Genomic DNA, 19,715 nt, shown 5'->3' on the forward strand with positions numbered 1-19,715 from the left:
GCGCGAGATTATTCCCCTCATCGAGCCTCAACTCCCACTCGTTTCTATTATGGACATTGTCGTATTCGTTCAATATGTGGTTAAGCCAAAAAGAATTGGAGGCCATGATTGGAATTCTCAGTCAAATGAGTTTTTTTTTTTTTTCTTTCTCTCCGCATAAACTTTTTCATCCGGACGATATGACAAATCGAACTTGCTATTCACGTCACAAGTGATGGGATCAGGGGAGATATCAGTATTCATCGAATAGCGTTTGCCTGTGAATTCAGTGATTCTGTGTTTGTTTGATTTTTTCTTTTTTTTCTCATCACAGCTGGTGGATTTTAATAAGGAAATAATGAGTTTATCGCCCCGAAAAATTGAGGAAAATCCCAGGCAGTTTGAGGTAAGAAAAATTCACGGAGTAGCTCATTATCATTTGACAGAGACTAATTACGATTACTAGCGTCTCTCAAGGAGTCGAATAAGTGCGCTGGAAAATGTTGGACTTGGAAACCCAGCAACAACTCTACTTGAGCACATAGGCGTGAACTGTTGAGTCAGCAACTTGCAATTCAGCTGGATGGTGGATCTCACCCAACTTCTGGAGCAGCTGTTCAGAAAAGTTTCTCGTCCTCCTATTACTCGTTCAATTTTTAATTATCGATAAGAAAAATAAGACACGTCACTTATTTTGCAGATTTATCAAGATTCGAGACGTAAATTCAGATGAAAAAAGGATTTATGCAGTCTATTATTATGTCTTTGGGATTGAAGAGCTCAAGAAATATCACATCAAGTTTGAGTTGAAGAGGTGCATCACCTAATTGTACTCTATCTACTCGTCACTCGCTTTATAAGTGACGGTCTAACCCGCCAACCGTCAAGTTCTTTCGTACTTTAAGCGTTAATTTTTTTTCGTTCCGTCGATTGCCTTTCCCTTCCCGAACAAGGAGAGAGAAGAAAACATGAGCAGAGCCGAGGGGATGGGTTAGGAGACGAGTGCGAAAGTTTTAATAGCTGCTCTTCCCTCAGTATTCTGTAATATATAGAGGAACTGGTCTATGAGATATTTTCCTCAGCCAACTTGTTGAAATTTTTTTACCTCCCCTGGACTGATGAGTATTAGAGAAGAAAATTGAGGGCTCCGGAAATTAAAGGAAATGAGAAATCCATCGAGAATATAAAAAATTCACAATTATCGTGATTATCATTGCGGCAACACTGCAGTTACTGGTGATTTTTTTTTATTCTTCTGGGGTTTAGTGTAACGATCCAAGTGATTACACCTTGGAACGCAAGATAGGGTGGAACAATTAGAGATGAAAGTGCAACATCGTGAAAGAAAGTGTAAACGATGTTGTCTTCTTGTTCATTTATACTCCTCTGAATAATTGCACTGACACTTTGTGATGCATTCATTCGTAACTTCCCTCGTTTCATTATTTGCATCGTGTAGAAACACATTTACGGTGAGTTTCAAAGAGATGAATTCACGATAGTTACGGCGATAGTATATACCAGGTGGCTGGGACATAGTTTTACAGCGCCCGCATCTGCAACGTCTCAGAGGAAACTACCCTATAAGTACTTGCATATCCAAGCCTCATTATTTTCATGGGATTCATGAGACAACAGAGAAGTTAACTAACGTCGGATATCAGGAACTCAACGGTCTATTTGCATTCTGAAAATTTACCGGTAAAAATTGAAAACCATTACTTCCAATTCCGTTGACAATCGCTTAATCGTCAACTCCACGCGGAATAATTCATCAATTTTTGTACTCTCTTCAGGATTATTTTTGTTTTTTCAAGTGCCATCAGGTTTATTCGTATATTTTTTATTCTCTCAACAATAATTTGTATGCACCACCGTAAACATTGACGGTAGGTGTGAAGGAGTATCACTGGCTCTCGCGCGATTGGAATACATATCGATTCACACCGGCGTCGAGTGGCTGTGGACAAGAAATCATGTACTTTTTATAGTTTCGATACTACACACTCTGAATGGAAAGATATTTTACCAGGAAGAATGGCCTTGTCACACCCAGTGCATCCTCCAATATTCTAATATCGAGTAAGAGCAGAGAGTTTCGGTGTCAGCGCTCCTCCGGTTAAATTCAATTCGATGAGTTCATAAATTATTTTTTTTACCGCGGATTCTGCTGATTTTTTAAATGTCATTTTTATTTATTTACGCGGACGTGAGTGGGGGTGTGAACCCTCGACATAATGACGAGGTGGGAATTCTCAGGGAAAATATCTCAGATGGTGAACAATAGAATGAAGAACGGAGAGTGAGTACCAGGAGAGGTCGTAGATTGGGACGACTCATCCTTCTCGCTTCTCCATCCGGAACTTTACTAGTTTCTCCTCTTCAACCACGCGAAACTATTGCATTTTCTCATGATCAACGAACTAGAAGGAGCCGCGACGCTTCCATCGTGCCATAGTTCACTCTTAGGACTCCACTGTTGGAAAATTACTCTTGAAATCTTCAACAACGACAAATTTACAGGAAATTCACGTGCATTTTCCCAACGGTAAATCATTTAACCTCTTAAATATTTTATTAAATATCAGGTTGACTTTTCATAACAATTATGCATACCAATGATCACGTAATTATTATTTATCCGTCAGTTTTTTTCATAACATTTTTTTATTCCGCATAATATTTTATTGAGGAATTCTCGGTTTTACTGCGCCTTAAAATAACGAAATTACCGTGAATTTACGTGAACGACTTGATCTGAAATTGACTTAAAATTCATTCTGGAAAATGCAAAAATTTTCAAAGAGCATTGGACTTTTTCCACTTCCACTGAAGAATGGCGCGATAAAGTGGAGAATTCATATCAGTCTGAAAATCGCAATTCCCGTTGTATCGAAAACTCGTCCAATGAAAGAGGATAATCTTTACTACCGGGTGTGAGTCGAAATTTTATACTGCTGCATATAGATGGAGTATACCAAAGGAAGAGGAGGGTTATTGAATATATTAAAGGTCATTCACGATTTAGAGATATACCCACGGAAAACTTATCGTGTATTTTGATGGCCGAGGGCGAGGAATGCGTTTTTATTGACGGGGGGAGGGGTTAAGGGGAGTTGAATATAACGATTCCACTATCTAATAGGCAATCTCTTAAATTTTCAATTGACTTTACGGATTCTCTAAAGAATTAATCGAATTTCCTAGTAAAAAAAATTGCAGAATAATTTTTTACGCTCCAGTTAAATTTCAAAATGTGACCAGACATTTTTAGTCTAGGGATGAGGAATATACAGAATTTACCCTACTCCAGTAATATTTTATCTTGGGATGCAGGACTACGACTCTTTGGCAATATCCATACTGGAGTAAGCATCGATTTCTCGGGTGGTCTCGGGGTTTATCGTGTCCAAACGTATCAATCCGTTTCGGTGATTGAGCGACAAAAAAAAAAAATGGGATGAAGATGGAAGCGTTTTTTGAGGAGAATGGGCCACAGGGCGAGGGTGATATTTCTTTTTAACCTAGGAGAATGGATGACGGGTAATAATTGAATTTCAATGACACTGACACATTCAATGACATTCGTGTTGCGGTGGTGGGATTACTATCTATCACGGTGCGTCTGACAAGCGGTTGGATTTCAATGAATGCCGTGTCAGGTGATTAACGGTTATAACGCAAGTCTGAAGATTTCGATTTGACGCACTCCATGATATTTCAGACCAAGAAAAATTCATTTCTCTTTTTTCGGGATTCAATAGATTAATTTAGAATTTCCAGTAATTTCCAGTAATTCCCATTAATTTCCAGTAATTCCCATTAATTTCCAGTAATGACCTCACATTTTAATGATTACGAAAACACTTGAATTCACTTGCATTGATCATTGCATTCTCGGAACAAAATACCCCCTGGGTATCACCGGTGAATAACCGTCATTGTTATTTCTCCGGTGTCGTACGCGTTCACCTGTTTTATATCGAGCCTTTTGTCTTAGCGTTCTCGAATAAAAAATAGAAATAAAGCCACATGGTAGAGTGAAAGAAAACGAGGGGAAAAAATTGCGCATGGCCAGGCTTCACTGGCGATGCAGTCATGCTTACCAATTATCCGTTCTTGTACGATACAAGAATACCCATTTATGCATCACGAGCTTTTGTACGCTGATCGTTCGGTCGTTTACGTGGGAATATGTCAAGTTGTGGACAAGAATAAATTGTTTGAATGAAAAACACGTGAATTCCTCCAAGTCTCACTGGACTATTATATTTTATATTATTTAAACAATTTTATTTAATTTCATTCAGCAATTTTTTGATATCTGTATCGCTATATCCAATTTTTTAATGTGAAAATCTTGTTAAAAATTTAAAAGCTTGACAATCAAAGGGAAAGACTGAAGCTATGGCGACAGAATAAGGATTTCTCGAGCAGCGGTGGACGGGAGAAAACGAGTAATTGATGAATGCAAACAGCCTCCACCCACGAACATGCCAAACAGACTCAATACACAAAGCCCCGGAAATTACTCTGCACATTAGCTAGTCTCATTTACTCATCAGCGGCTAACAACCGCGTGCATTTGTTCACTAGATGAGGTTGAATGACCCATGGCAGTGTGCAACCAACTGCTCGTTGTTTTCTTTCACCCTGCGGCAGCAATTCCCATTTTTTCCAAGTTTCCACACTTTTCCCCAGAATATTCCCCTCAATTTTCATTCTGCCATCCGCCACGTCAAACATTTTCAAACATTTTCAAACATTTTTCTATATCAGGCTACACTGGTATTTTATAATTTTTTTTTCTTTTTTTTTTTCGCAACTGTCAGTATGTGAAACAGTGGCCTGACGACTGGATTCATCGGAAACAGAAATTTTAATCACCACTGCAACTTTATGAGCGAACGAGCGGATGAATCATATTGAGCGTTCATAATCTCTCGGTTTATTTTTAATCCTGAAAAAACTATCGTACCGCCCCATCATCGATTTCATCAATGGTTAAACGGTTGAGTGTACACGTTTCATAGTGAATCGACACATATTGACCGCCGGAGAGATATTCAATGCGTGTAGCATTTGAAATTGCATGTTACCGAGTGATCCCTTGATTTGTTCGTTGATGTTTCACCAGTGTTCGGTTGTTCCACTCGAAAAATTCGCTTTTCCGATAATTCCGCGGATAGATCCCGTTTTAAAACCAACGCAAAAACTTCAGAATTGACCGCGAACTTGGAATTGAGATTAAAATGCTCACCCGTTAGCAGAATCTCTTTTTTACACCGGGCGTTAAACCTTTGGCCATTGATGAAACCCGGCTTTTGATCAATCACCCTGAAAATCGAGTTGAATCAAGCCAAAAAAAAAAAAATCAATTTGCATTAAGTGGCAAAAATAGAGTTAACCTCCGGTGAATTATTGAAGTCTCTAGTTGAGACCGATTTTCGGCTTGACGCGGGATGTGATTTTTTTTTTTAAGTTCGAATGAGAACAGGTGTGAGCTCCAACAGCGGATTTCTCATACCCGTGGTCTTTTTCTACTTTAATATATCTTCGGTGGAGTCATTCGGATCTGTGATAAAGTGCAAATTCCGAGTGGAATCCGCAAAAGGAAAACGCCCGCTCGCTGGCCGCTCGGTTTTACCGATGATTTACGTACGCGAGTACAGTTGGAGCATATTCATACAATCTTCTGAGTACTCAGTGCTTTCACTGGGGAAATCCATGTGTTCATTGATCCTCTTCCATCGTAATCCACCACACGGTGTTTGTGGGTGGAAGACGGTCAACCAACACTACGTGACCCAGATACTAAAACCTCTGTAATCATTTGGATTAAAATCGTACGTCCGCGATTTTCGTGGAAAATTGTAATAGCTGGCATTTACTCCATGCGACCGTAATATTCAGTGATTAATCATTCTCGTTATTAAATCATTATTCCATTCGTTTTACTGAATGCCCGACTAGCATTTGATTATTTTTTTTAATCCCGATTACATGCTTTCGAGAACATTCGGATATTATATTTTATCTCATCAAATTTTATTTTATCCAGTATATTTTCAATCGCAGATTTTTTCAATTACCATTTTCCGGGGACTAAACATGATAATTTCTCGGAATGAATAATTTTTGCAATTAAATCGCTATTGAAATGATTTATCCGAATTTCCCGGAAATGCTGGGAGTGTAATTCGTTGAAATTCTATTTTATTTTTCCAGAAAATTTTGGAATTATTGTCGAGAGCTGAAGATTGATGGAGAAGTGAAATATTTTTACAATAATTTATGGAGTGGACGTTCACCCCAGGAAATTCTAATTCTGCTCCAGGAATATTTTCCCGACAATAGACATACTTGGTCGTTATTTATACGCCCTCCACCATATGCTACCATACGGGCTCTTGGTCCCGTGATCTCATCACCCTTTTGTAGATAAACAAACTTTGAATGCCACGGAGGCATAGTGAGAACACTTTTGCTACGATGCATAACGAGGACAGTACAAAGCGAGAGGCATCTGGTTCAAGTGAACAAGCGTAAGTGAGAGGTTACCAAGTTGTGGGTGCACGTGACAACTCGTCAACTTCTCGCTACCGAGATCCCCTTGCCACTTATATTTTCCTCCTTTCCACATTTAATGGAATACGTCATGTTTTTGTTTCAAGAATCGAGTCGCGAGTTGCTGATTAAAAATAATCAATGGGTCAGTGGATTTAAATCTTATGAAATCACTTGCAATCATTTCAAATCATGAAATGAGCAATTATTTTATTCCATTTGATGAGGGATAAAAATATTGAATATTTTCTTTTGAGAAATCAATTCGCTCATCCATCATGTGGTTTTTTTTTTTGCGAATACGTCCTCAACCTTTGAATGGATAACTCCAGTTTTTATGGAAATCGAAGTGCAAACATTTTCCACTGGAATTTTTTCTCCGTCCATATTTTTTTCCATAAGAATTGTCAACGACAAATGTTTTGTTATTCAATTTTGACAAAAGGATTGTGAGGACAATTGGCTTGCTGGCCGATAAAATTTAAACCGCCGTCAGTGAAATTTTTCTGAGGAATTTATCCCCGAGCGAATGTAAATTTCATAATTCATTCCTAGAATTCACCATTGAAATTCCCTGATATTTCAATAAATTGATAATTCAGGGAAACTAGAGCTGCATTGAATATGCAAGACGTTACCCGATTCCGCAGTGCCACAATGGAGATAAATTTAATGCGCCTCGCCGTTAAAAAATAAAGAGTTTAACTCGAAATTTGACGAGTACGTTTTTTTAACGGCGAAGGTATCGCCGTTAAGTCCCCCCTCCGAGTTTCGATGAAAAACTGAAAACGATTTTATCGAAAGCTGAAACTAAGATGTTTCTCATGACGGAGTCTTGTCCCAAGATCGTGAGACGGATTCGGTGAAAATCCTCGGTTCTCCGACGTAACGGCAGTGGTGCATCGAGATCTCAACGTCGAAGGGCTCGATAGTAAAAGGAAGACTCAAAAGAAAATGGAGAAAAAATTGTGAGTAGAATGGGTCTACGTTGAAGGCACTGACGCGATTGCCTTCTCTCGCCACTGGGATTTTCCCGTACAACTGCGAATCGAATTCGTTCGTTGGGTTCTCCTTGCCATAATCCTAGATCAGCCGAGAAATACGATCAGTCGGTGGGTGGAAAAGAGGGGAAAAAAAGTAGAAAAAAAAAAAGGGATGAGGGAGTGCAATACTAAGTACGTTTCAAGTTGAAGCGTACGCCGAGTGAACAATGCGTAAGTTGTGCTCGTAGAGTGGAAAGTAAAGAGTATCCGCGGATAAAAAAAAAAATGAGGGAAAAGAAAAATGAAAATGAGGGAGTGGAATATTTGAGATATAACTTTCGAATGACTGCAGACAACGTTCATTCCAATCGCAAACTCAAGCTTTTTTGTCATGGAGCATTCGTCTGAAAGTTCTTTGATGCGGGATTTTTCTTTATACGAATAAAAGTGGGCAGCACGCAGCGGCTAGAAAAACCATTTGCTACTACTGCCAGGGAAAAAAGACGAATTGTTCTCTATCGTTCGTCGGATGTGCTATAGAAAGGGACTTGCGAGATGTACGAGCCTCAAAAGTTGGAAAATGCTGGTGTAGCTAGTCTCTAACTCGAAATTGAAAATTGCCAATGGGTAACTATTGCCACTGACTGCACACTTGAATTTCCCCCATCGCTCCGACAATTAATCATAATCTTTATAACTTCATTAACTTATCAGATAATCATCGATGAGAACAATAACTCCTGCAGATGATGATTGAAAAATAAGAATTAATTATTTGCCTTTAACTATGGATTTTCATATTAATTTTCCGCTGTTTTTTTCCGGAATTAATTTACTCAGAGGATGATACATTGTTTACATCTTGTAGTGGGGGGTAGTAGAGTGGAAAAACCGAAAGAAATGGGGAAAAGGGGGATGAGGGGTGGTGTGAAAATATTGAAAACGCGTGGGGAAACAAAAGGTAAGTACATGTCTTATGGAGAGAGTTTGCAGTTTCCTGAGCAATCTAGCTCGTTTCACATCGTTTTCACCACTCGTGTCTCGGAGGCATGCGCCCTGAAAACAGTTTAGCAAAGGTCTCGGGTAAAACGTCGGCTGCGTGTTTTATGAATACTCCATGAGGTAATCCCTTAGACCGTCCATATCCAATAAGTGTCTGACTATCCTAGATAAAATGGAGAAGTGAAAAAATTTATCAACACCAGTGAAAAAAATCGCATTCAATTATTTTTTCTCTTCAGAATTCATCAGTAAATACTTTATAAAACCAGAGAATAATTACCGCTATTAATTAATTAACGGGATTATTTACCCTCGGAGGGGTGTTTAGGATATCGATGCATTACCATAAACGACGGGCGATCGATCTCTCGAAGAGTTTTTCTTGAAGTAAAAACGAGTAGATTGCGTAGTCGTTGTCTCTTGGGGTCTCACACATTCAGAAAGTCCGGAGTAGGAGAGAATAGGAACTAGAGCCATTGAGAAAGTGGGAGAATGGGGCGGAAAGTCATTTATTAGATCTTGGGAATGTGTACGCCGTGAGGATCAGTGATACCGAGCTGGGTCAAGAAAATAAAGTCGCAGATTCAACTCAGAGGAGTTTGTGATTCGGATTCTGAGGGCTTCAGCGCAGAGGACACGGAATTAAGACGTCTTAATACGTTCGATGGTGATGAGGGGTTAAATTCCCTCCGACGATTGCATTCCGAAAGAAATTTATTTGACTGATCATAATCGAATTGATTTGTTCAATAAAATTTCATCATCAAATTTTTTTTAGATTAATTTATCATCAACTGGCGGTTAATTGCCTGTATATTTCCACTGGTGATATTAAATCCCTCAAAGAGTTCCAAAAAATATTCAGAAATATTCACCACAGACTTTGTACTGGAAAAATTATTCGGATATTCTGTTTAATCCCTTCGAATGGTAATTCTGTCTGTACCCTCACGTAATTTACGTACTTGCTCATTAAAATTGTCATTTCATGAATGTTCGGTGGAGCTCAGCTGGATGGAAATGAAAGGGCTCCTCCCCTGTGTGACGAAGATAATTTTTATCAGAATCCTCGTTACTCCGAGTCTAGTAATATCCATCAGGATGGAGTGAAATACGAGAGGGGACGTGTCATAGGGGGAAAATTCCCGACCTCGTCAATAACTTCCAAGAATATCCCGGGCACTTCTGGGCAGTTGGCAACAGATGTGTGGAGGGGTTACGTTCAATCTCGGGTTTTCCTCCATCGGCTTCTGGAGGAGTTGCACTAATTCTTGAACATCGGGCTCTCGAAGGATTTATCGTCCGGGTTTCTTCACTCCTGGTGGAAGCTCATGATTAGCACCTTAATCTCTCAACATCTCCGCCAATATATTGCCTTGATATTTTCTTTTCAACGGAAATGACTCCTCTCTTTTTACGATACCGATCTGTACTGGAGTTGATAGAAACATTTTTCAAAACCTCAAGACTGAAGTTGACAGACTCATTAAAATCGTTACACGGGGGAAATTAATTGGTGTTTAATTTTACCGTAACTCAATTTATTTGAAGGATAGAAAATAAAATGATTATTTTAATTGCGATCTTTGAGGGTTTTTTTTGTGTGGTAAAAAACAAGAGAGAGGAGAAAAAGAGAAAATTTAGAAAAAAAACATGATGATTGATTGGGACATGCATAACTACCCCATATGGTACATAAACTGGAGTTTCTCTAGAGTACAAGTGACTCCGAATGCTTGTCGTTATAGTCCCCATATGTTCGTTCACAAATCAATTCTCATAGTCTCGCTATGCTTTATGTACACGCCCCGACACCGAAATAACACCACTCTGTTTTTACGAGCCCAGACAAATGAACCAACACACTCCCTTTTCCCTTTTCCCTTTTCCCTTTTTCCGAATTTTTAAAGTCTTCACTCATTAGCCTGTCAGCCATCGTGTTGGGAGACTCAATCTTTTGGGTGACGGCCCTCGCATCGGTAGACATTAGTCCATAATGGAAAACGTAATTCCACCGCTTTTTTTTTTTCACAGTACATGTGTCGAGGGTGATCGATACGTTCAGTCTGTAACGAGATTTCCCATATAATCGATTTCCTTGGGGACAAAAAAAGCAACTCCACAATCGGGAGTGATTTTAGGAAAAAATGTGAGGGATAATCCAACCGATTTTTCCATCCAGAAATAGAAATTTTACGGGCCAACACGTGAATTTTTCTCACACTCATACGAAATTCTCTCATAAATCTTGAGAAGTTTTACTTGAATAGCACTAGAATTTTTCACAGCCGGAAGATTGTGATTTTTCCACCACCAGGGTTGGAATTTATCTGGAGAATTATTCTCCGTGCCGTCTTTCAATGATCATTACGAGATTTTGCATTCGATCATGATGTGAATTTCCATTCCCGGTGAAATAGTCATCCGTCGTCCGATCAACAGCAGAATACTTCATTCCATTGGGAGCAATTTGTCCCGGGTACGTCGAATACGACGGGAGAATAGGGGAAGAGTCAACGAAAATTTCCGCGGGCGATTTTCAACGACGAGGAAAAATCCATCGGACGCGCGACGAATAATTCCCCCGCCGACAAGAACATGTTCCTTCACATTTTCTTCGTTTTTCCAATGCTGTCCACTCAACTGTCCTCGATCGAGAATGAATGAGAGAGAAGTCCCCATAGTTCCTCCTCGATTTCCCGTGCATTCTTCTCATTCTGCCTCGTCTTTTCTACCGTGATTTATTTTTCCGAGGGATCGTTTGGGAATTACGCGACGGTAGCTTATTCTTCCTTCTCTTTGATGCTGCGCTACTTTTTCCACCATTTTTTTGTCACCATCTCTATTTTATTCATTTGAAAAATACACAGTAACTCGTCAAATATCCAAGACCCCTTCGATTTCACTAATTTCTTTTTAATACCGCTGATGGTTTCGTCTTTTTTATTCCATGAATCAATCAAGAGAGCCGCGGAATAGTCTGATGACAGTAGTGAGCTAACAAACTTTAAGCTGTGGGTCTTAAAGTTCACTCGGATGACATGAAAAATCTATTAGGAAAGTTTCAATCAGTCAACCAGGGAGATTATTGTTCGGTGGAAAAAAAAGTTCAGGCTCTGCCAAGAGTTCAAGTCCCTCGCGAAATCTCATGAATAGTACCTTTTGAGAATCAAATTAATAATAAACCTTAATCATCCCTTTTTTTTTCGATTATTCACATTCCAATTTCTGGAAAATTTCAAGGAACTGTTGACACAGTTGTCATGCTCAATATATGGTAATTTCGATATCAATATTGGCTGAGGACATACACATTTTCGCAATATTCAGACGGGAAACGAGGACAGCTAATAATGTGTGGACATACTCCATAATCACGGACGGTTCGTGTGCTTTGATGCTCGGATCCTTTATGAAGATTCTTCCGAATAAAGCCGATGCTCAATAGCTAATGCAGCTGTACACTAAATGAAGAAGAGTCGCGGTTGTCATTAAAAGTCAAAAACATCCCATAAAATGGCGTGCACAAAATGGCGCGTACCACGAAAAATTTCGAATGATAATATTATGAATTATCGACTGATGGTTATTTCTACGTTTGACAGCTAGGGAATTTCACGCCTGTCCAGGGTTTTCTTTAGTGGAATTATTGAAACTCAGATAATTCGCTAATTTCGGAGGGATTGATTAATGAAGATGATTAATTATGGAAGTGTCTTTAGGAGTTGTCTGTGCACGCAATCCTGGAGTGGAAAGAGCCACCAAAATCCACCTGCCCTCCGAAACGAAAAATTCCCCATGAGCATAAGTGCGGTGTAAATCCAATTAACCTCGTATTATATCCCTTCATAGAGGTAAAGTGGTCCGGTTTAGCGGGGGCAGAGATCGGGGGGATCCCGGTGTTTCATTAATTAGGCCTTATTAGGCTGCATTATGCAAAAATGAATCAACCACCACGAGTACTGGGGCCAGAGGGCTGATCCCTCCCATTTACCACATGTACATCCCCCTGTAGTATCCCCCGGTGTTCACCCTTCACAAAAGATAAGCGACACCCGATATAATTATCGGGCTTTTCCCTCCCCCCCATTTTACCTCCCCCACACCACGAGGACTTAACACTTCAACCCCTATTGACATTATTCATGAGAATTTTGTAGTCTCTTCCGAATATACATAATTCTGCTTCTTCCGTGTATCAATCCATTTGAAATATCACGAAATTACCGGATAAATGACTTATTCCATAATTTTTAAAATGACAATTCACCTGTCCATGAAATTTCAATTTTTCTTTCCGAGTATTTTATAAACTCGAGAAAATAAAAAATATATAACGACACCGAAGACCTCCATAAACATAGTTTTCCGACAAGTACATGCTCCCCCTCTTTGAAACTATTCGCAACAAGAAAAAGGAAAGAAAATATAAAATTTTTCGCGCGCACAGCCCATAACTGTCTCCCCCAAGGAAGAAAACTCTCCAACTTTCCATCCTCCACATGATGGGGTATTGTATCTATAGAAATTTTGTTTTATATAAACTCGATATCGATATTCCCATCATCCGTTTATTTATACCATCGGTACAGCGATATGAAAATCTCATCTAGTTTCATTTTTACTGCACCGTACGGCGAGCTTTTTATCGCTTTTCATTCAGGAAGAGAATTTATAACTCCTTGAATTCATCTCGCAGTGAATGTCTCGCGTACACTTGTTTGATGAAGATAATGTACCGTGAATCGACTCCCCGAATCGATCAATCGATCTGTTGAATATCGCAACATGTCAACACGTCGATTTGTTGTCGCCATTAAATCGAATACTTCCGGTTTAATAAATACCAAGAAACAACACCCCCACAGGTATCCCCTCATCCGCAAAATCCGCTAATTACCGACTCAACAAAAGAATCGTTAATTAGCTATTTTCGTTTCCGCGAACAAATACGAGTAATTCCCCGACAATTTCTCTGTGTTTATACGACTCGATGCAACCTTTCAAACTTCTGGTTAGCGGTGATTATAATTTTTATACCCCAACCCTTCCACGACGCAACATTCGAGATATCGTGGTTGATGAGTCCATAAAAGTTTTTTTCAGTCTCCCTCTTCTCTTTTTTTTTTTATTCCACGACAAAAAAAAAACGCCTGCAATACCATCAATACTCAAGCGGCGATGAGGGGATGAGGGGATGGGGGGATGGGGGGATGGAGGGATGTTGGTGGTTGCGTATACAAGAATAAACTGCTATTCGTAAAAATGAAGTAACGAGTATTCATGCTGCATGTGAGAGGAAAGATGGAGTTGAAGGCCTATTGATGCATTTCTCAGTGGGTGTGGGGGAGGATTTTGGCATTGAGGCATTTATGACTGGTGGAGGGAAAGCAAGTGGAATCTGTTTGCGATTTAATACCGAGGTTTTAATTTTTTTTTTTAAATCACGGCTTTTTGTTAGTCTGGTGAATGGCATTGGCTCCCCCGAGGGGACGGAAATTTTTTAAATCCACATGATGGTGATGAGCCACGGAGTTAACGACACGGTTCGGGGCTTTTTGTTCTAATCCCCTGGCCACTTAAGTCTCTTCCGGATAAACAGACGTCATAACGGCGTATTCAACCCCTCGGTTGAGTAAATATGTGCACTCGAGTGATTTAACGGTGCACATACGACTGACAAGAATGCCCTTTTGGTTTTTGTCTCTTTTCGTTGGTTCATATTGTTAATGATCTTTTTTTTCAAATGACTAATAAACATGACGAATATTTTTCAATGGCAGTTTTACTCTACTGATATATCGACTCCAGAGCTTTTGCTGATCCACCGCAAAGAACACCCCCAGGAGTGATTAATCGAGAAGAATTAATTAGCAAAAGCAGGGAGTAAATCTCCAAGCGGAGCGAAGAATCCCCGGAGTACTTTGAGTGGGAATTATTTCGGAGTGGGTTGGATTCATCGGTAGGTGTGGAAATAAGAGGCCCGGGATAATATAGTTCAAGCGCAGTTATCTCTACAGCAAACTTGCCCCCAACTCGAATATTCCCTGAAAGAAAGAGTACACAGAGAGGACTGGGAATAATTAATAAAGGTGAATCAGCATTATTATTGGGTCGCTCTGATTAAACAACTAGTGCTGAAGGATTACGCCGTAAAAACACCGAGCAATTTAAAATCCTCCGATTTTTGTTGTTAATTCGAGCGGATGTAGACCGAGAAGTTTGTTATTTCTGCTATCACACCAGTTGGACACTTGGCGTTGTATATTATTAAACCACCCCTTTCAGTTTATTTTTCGTATTCTCTTCACCGGGAGAATGAGAAAATGGAGATAAGTCAAAATCTAAAATTATCCATTACTCCCTCCGTCAACGTACCTCTCAGCTACCATGAAAAACGTATAGCCCCTTTTTCTTTTGTCTCAGACTTGAACTTCTCTATACAAGCCTGATTCTACAGATTTCCCTTTCCAACCCTCTCTCTTCTAACTCACTGGAGAATGTCAAGCTGGAAGAAATCCCTCTCAGATGGTACTGGCGTCGACACAAGGCGCTCATGATGGCGTGAAATTTGGAAAGAGCCTTCGCGACTTGACTTGTATGCCACACTGAGTTAAGACCGTTCCATCCACCTTTTCTCCATCAGAAGTGAAACGTACAAATAAACCTTCTGGGAGAGAATTCTCTAGAAATTTTCCAACACCCGCGACGTCCGCGAAGTCCTAATCCTCACTTATATCGAGAGTAACATCCTAAATTTCTTAAAACCACTAATTATCTTTCTTAACCGAAATCAAATGAATTCCAGATTGCATCAGTCATGTTCTCTTCAAATTAAGTGCCAATCTTAATCATCAGTTAACGTCACGGTGGAAAAAAAATGATAGAATATGGCAAAAGCCGAAAATTAAAACCCGATGTTAACTCGACTGTATCCCCACATGTGCTATTTTTTTTTTTTGGTTTTTTTTTTTTGGTTAATACGAGTCACCAGATTACGATCGGCATCACCGGGTTCCCCCGGGTGTGCATAGGGTGTATGTGTTTTGACATTCCATGTCTGACGTTGGCATCCCCGGAGTCGCCGAGGTGGAACGGGTCGTGGTGTGTCGCCATATCCCTCCAACCGGACCATATCGTTTTCTATATATAAAGTTGTATAATCTAACACGCACTAGTTTATAGAAGCCCCTGACCCTTCGCTATTCGTCACTTCGAGTAATTTTTTTTTTGCGAAAAAAAAAAACCGCCGACTGACTCATAAATAATTGTATTATTCCTTAGCCCAGGGCCACGCAATTGAGAATATTTTTTTTGTTTTCCATGCGGCGTGAGTCATGAAATTTATTTGTAGACACGAAGTTCATTAGTATTGAGTGAAAATCGCTTGAATTTTTTATTCATCACAATTTTTTTTTTGTGCAACTGAGTATTTTGTTGAGGTTCACTTTAGGAAAATTCTAGGGGAATTATAATCTAGTGAAAACAAGCGTTCAATTATTATCCAGCAGCGGAACAAAGATCATTCAAGAATATTTCTCCAGGCATTGAATAATTCGAGAAGTCTTTGGACTTTGAAGAGGCTTGTTTGACCCGTGTTATTCAGAATGGTGAATTAACCAGAGGGAAAAAAGTCCGGGTTAAGCAGAATAACTGAATCTCAAACTATAAGGCGCCAGCGGGCAAGATGAGAGTGAGATTTGCGTTCGATATAGATTTTTGCAGTGGCAAGAGCGAAGGGAAAAATGCGGAACGAAGCAAAAACGAGTGAAGTATAAAAAGGGGGAAAAAAAAAATCAAGAGAATTACAAAGAGAGAAAAAAATGAATTCGGGGTCCAGCGGTTGAGGAGAATGAGGGGTCTGAATGGACTTTCTCGGATTTCCGAGGCGTAAATGCTGGAGGCGGTTGAGCTTCCAAGTCCATACAGTGACTTTGGTGAATTTTCTTGGCGCCTGTGGCTGAGGCCCACACTTGCGGAAATTCAGCCCAGAGATGAGATAAGTTGGTCGTATTGTAGCGGTAGAAAATGAGTTAAAGGGAGACAAGAAATTGGAGACTGAAAACTAGCGGAGGTTGAGCCAAATGGATAAAAGAACAACGCAGCTCGCGCGATCAACTGGCAATTCGAGATCTCATCGAGATGAAAATTGCTCGAGTCGACTGAAAGATATACCCGTCCTCCGACAAATAATTCAACCTCAGCATTTCCATAACCCCGAGAATTATATTCCAGTAAATGAACAATTGTCGTACGAGTAATCGGTGTACGAGTAATCGATGTAATGATTAGAAAAAAAATATCGGATTAGATAAGAAAGTGTTGACCGCGGATTTAATGTCTTCGGTAAAATATAAAAAAATCCACTATTTTTCCAGGATATTTCTGGACGTGTAATGAAACCCCATGAAAGATTATTGAATTACGGTGGGAAACTCAGTGATTGTGAGTCATTGGGAAAATCGTAAAAACTTTTGAGTCGTTGGGAAACAACTATACACACATCGAGAATGGGTTACACCCATGTGCGCCTGAAAGAGGGTCCCTTTATTGCCTAGTCGTAAACGAGGTGAGGGCGTAAACGTACATAGTATATGAGACGATACCCGGTGCCCGTTAGGGCACTCCGGCGATGAGGAAATAGTAGGTGGTAAAACCCAAGTCCAATGATCGAGTCATTCACGGTGAAGTTGACTCCGTATTCTCGTCGGTTTGAGGGTTGAACTACTGCTGTCGGTTAGCATAACACCTGGCATGGAAATGCCTAATGGAATACACAGCATTAGCATTTTGCTACTATTTCTATTTTGCATTCGAGTGTGAGATACTCGAGTAATTATTCAGAGCACTCTTAATTGGTACCGCCAGGTGATGGCAGTTTTCTCTATTTTTAATTCAAACGTTGACAAACCGAGTCAATGTCGTCACAAACGAATTCAACGAACGAATTCCATATTTCAATTAACTGGGGAGAACGAGCCGCTGGGCGGATTAATTCTCCCCACAAAAAAAAATATCCAGAATCGACCCAGAATCGAGAAGGACTGATCACTATCTCTTTTGCAACGAAATTAAACAAAAATAGATGAACATATAAAAAAGAAAGGCAGCCACTCATTTTACGCCAGCTTACCTCCAGGGGGAGGGGGTGGAAAATCCGGGGAGAGGCCGAGGGATTTGAATTTTCCCGCAAAGGCAACTGGCTTTTCCACTTGCGCCGTATTACGGTTTGAAACGTGTGACAAATTATTTGCGCGCCTTCAAACCGCTTTCTTTGAGTCAATGTAAAGTGCATTAACCTCGGGATAAACATTGAACATTATTTTATGAGTTGCGGCTTACAATTGAGATTTTAATTGATTCAGATAAAAAAGGAAAACAATTATTCCTTCTGTCTGAGGAAAAATATCTTGCACGTGCGAGCAGATAATTTTCAGCTGAACGTCAGACACTGAATTAATGAAAAGCTTATTTTCGCTCTCATCTCGCTCGATGGATTTAATATTCCATTCATGGAGAACTCCGTAAACTCGGAAATCTCGGAAATCTCGTACCTCCTCCGGAGAAAAGTCAACTACAATTTAATTCGCGTGACCACGTGACGTATCAATAAACTCGGGTTTAAATTTTTCATCGGTATTACACCAGCCTCATTGAACTCACCGGTAATTGCTGTAATGATCAGCACGATCAGATTTATCCAGCGTAAATTTCCCATTTTCAGTGTGTCCTCATTAAAGCCTCGTACTCTCTGATGAATTTCTACTCATTAACGATGCTCTCAGCACGAGATTCGATGACATCCTCCCATGTAGTGCGCCTTGATTTCTTTTTCACAGCACAATTTCACTGGGTGCACTGTAATTTGTCCAGGGACCGGTGACTTTCGTCCAATGTCCATTAGCCAAATTGACGTGTGTCTATCCGTTGGAAGGGTCCGCAGGGCGCACTGATACGTCCGTTTGAATTCCCCCGTGTCCCCCCGAAATCCGTCACCACTTGTTATCACTTCTTATTTTCTACCCAGTAGGATAATCGCGAATAATCGCGATTAATTGCCCGCCCAACCAGCCCCCACCACCAATATCTGTAGATATCACATGAACTAAACTCTCGTTATCACTTCGTATTTTAGAAATAAAAAAACCGATAAAAATTGCGAAATGAGTTTTTTAAATTATGCAATTATGGGAGATTAATTTCCGGAGGTAGATTGCACTTTGGTGTACTAACTTTGATTTAGGGGGTATTTGCGTGATGACTTGAACTGTCGGTGACAGGATAATTGTTGGTATGTCTCCGCGGGATTGGAACGAGACTGAGAGTCGCGGCGCGAAGCTGTGGCGGTTCTGTCTCGGAAGAAGACACATGCGCACGGAACTCAGCCACTGCGATACTAACCCCCCACACATTGCGCGCACTCGTACAATCCCCGTTGTATTGCCCCCCACCCATCCCCCATCCCTTCTTCTATTACCCCCCACCGCTCCCTCACCGCCCTAGCGTCCCCACCCCACCGTCCCCACCCCACCGTCCCAGTATTTTTACTCGTACCCCTATGTTTTTCTCTCATTCCGTTTTTTTTCCTCTCTCTTTTTTTTGTTTTTTTTTTTGTCAGGAGTTGTTGCGATGTAAAATTAAGATCGGATGTTCTCCCAAATGTCAGATACTTTCGTCCGAAATTACTCCCCAAAGCCAAATTTAAAACTTTTTTTATGAATCCATTAAAAATAATATTATGATGATGAAAGTATGTATGGGATGTAATTAAAATTATGATTGTTGGATTTTTTTTATTAATTGTTTGAGTTGGTTTTTTAGGTTGTGAATAGAATTTATTGCAAGGAAAATACTGGGTAGATCCACAAGCGGCAGTCGCCTTGGGGCGGTTCAACTAATTGTTTTCTTATTTTACTGGTTACGCCCCCTCTTTCACTGGCATGTTCAAAGTATTTTTTCATTACTTAATAAAGTGTTAATATAATAAAAATGATCAGTAATACGGGAAAGAGTGGATTATTTATTGGCGTGAGAAAATGTTGAATTTTTATTGAAAATTCAAAAGAGAAAATTAAATTTTTGGGGATATCTATTAATTAGCTTTTTTGTAATTACCAAAAGTCTCGTGGAATAAATTGATAAGCCCGAACAATTACACCTGGAATCATCACGATTTCACATTGC

At 39.9% G+C, this 19,715-nt stretch overlaps 1 protein-coding gene across 1 annotated transcript in view; it reads right to left on the reverse strand.

Annotated features, from left to right (window-relative positions):
- The window catches only part of LOC105265917 (uncharacterized), a 36,748-nt gene extending 17,825 nt beyond the window's left edge, over positions 1-18,923 (reverse strand). Inside the window, exon 1 of the mRNA XM_011303734.1 lies at positions 18,195-18,923. Coding sequence (XP_011302036.1) covers positions 18,195-18,249 — 55 coding nt within the window. The 5' untranslated portion in view covers positions 18,250-18,923. The remainder of the gene's footprint in view (positions 1-18,194) is intronic.
- Positions 18,924-19,715: the final 792 nt, after the last annotated feature.

Source organism: Fopius arisanus, unplaced genomic scaffold, assembly GCF_000806365.1.
Source record: "Fopius arisanus strain USDA-PBARC FA_bdor unplaced genomic scaffold, ASM80636v1 scaffold00033, whole genome shotgun sequence".
NCBI lineage: Eukaryota > Metazoa > Arthropoda > Insecta > Hymenoptera > Braconidae > Fopius > Fopius arisanus.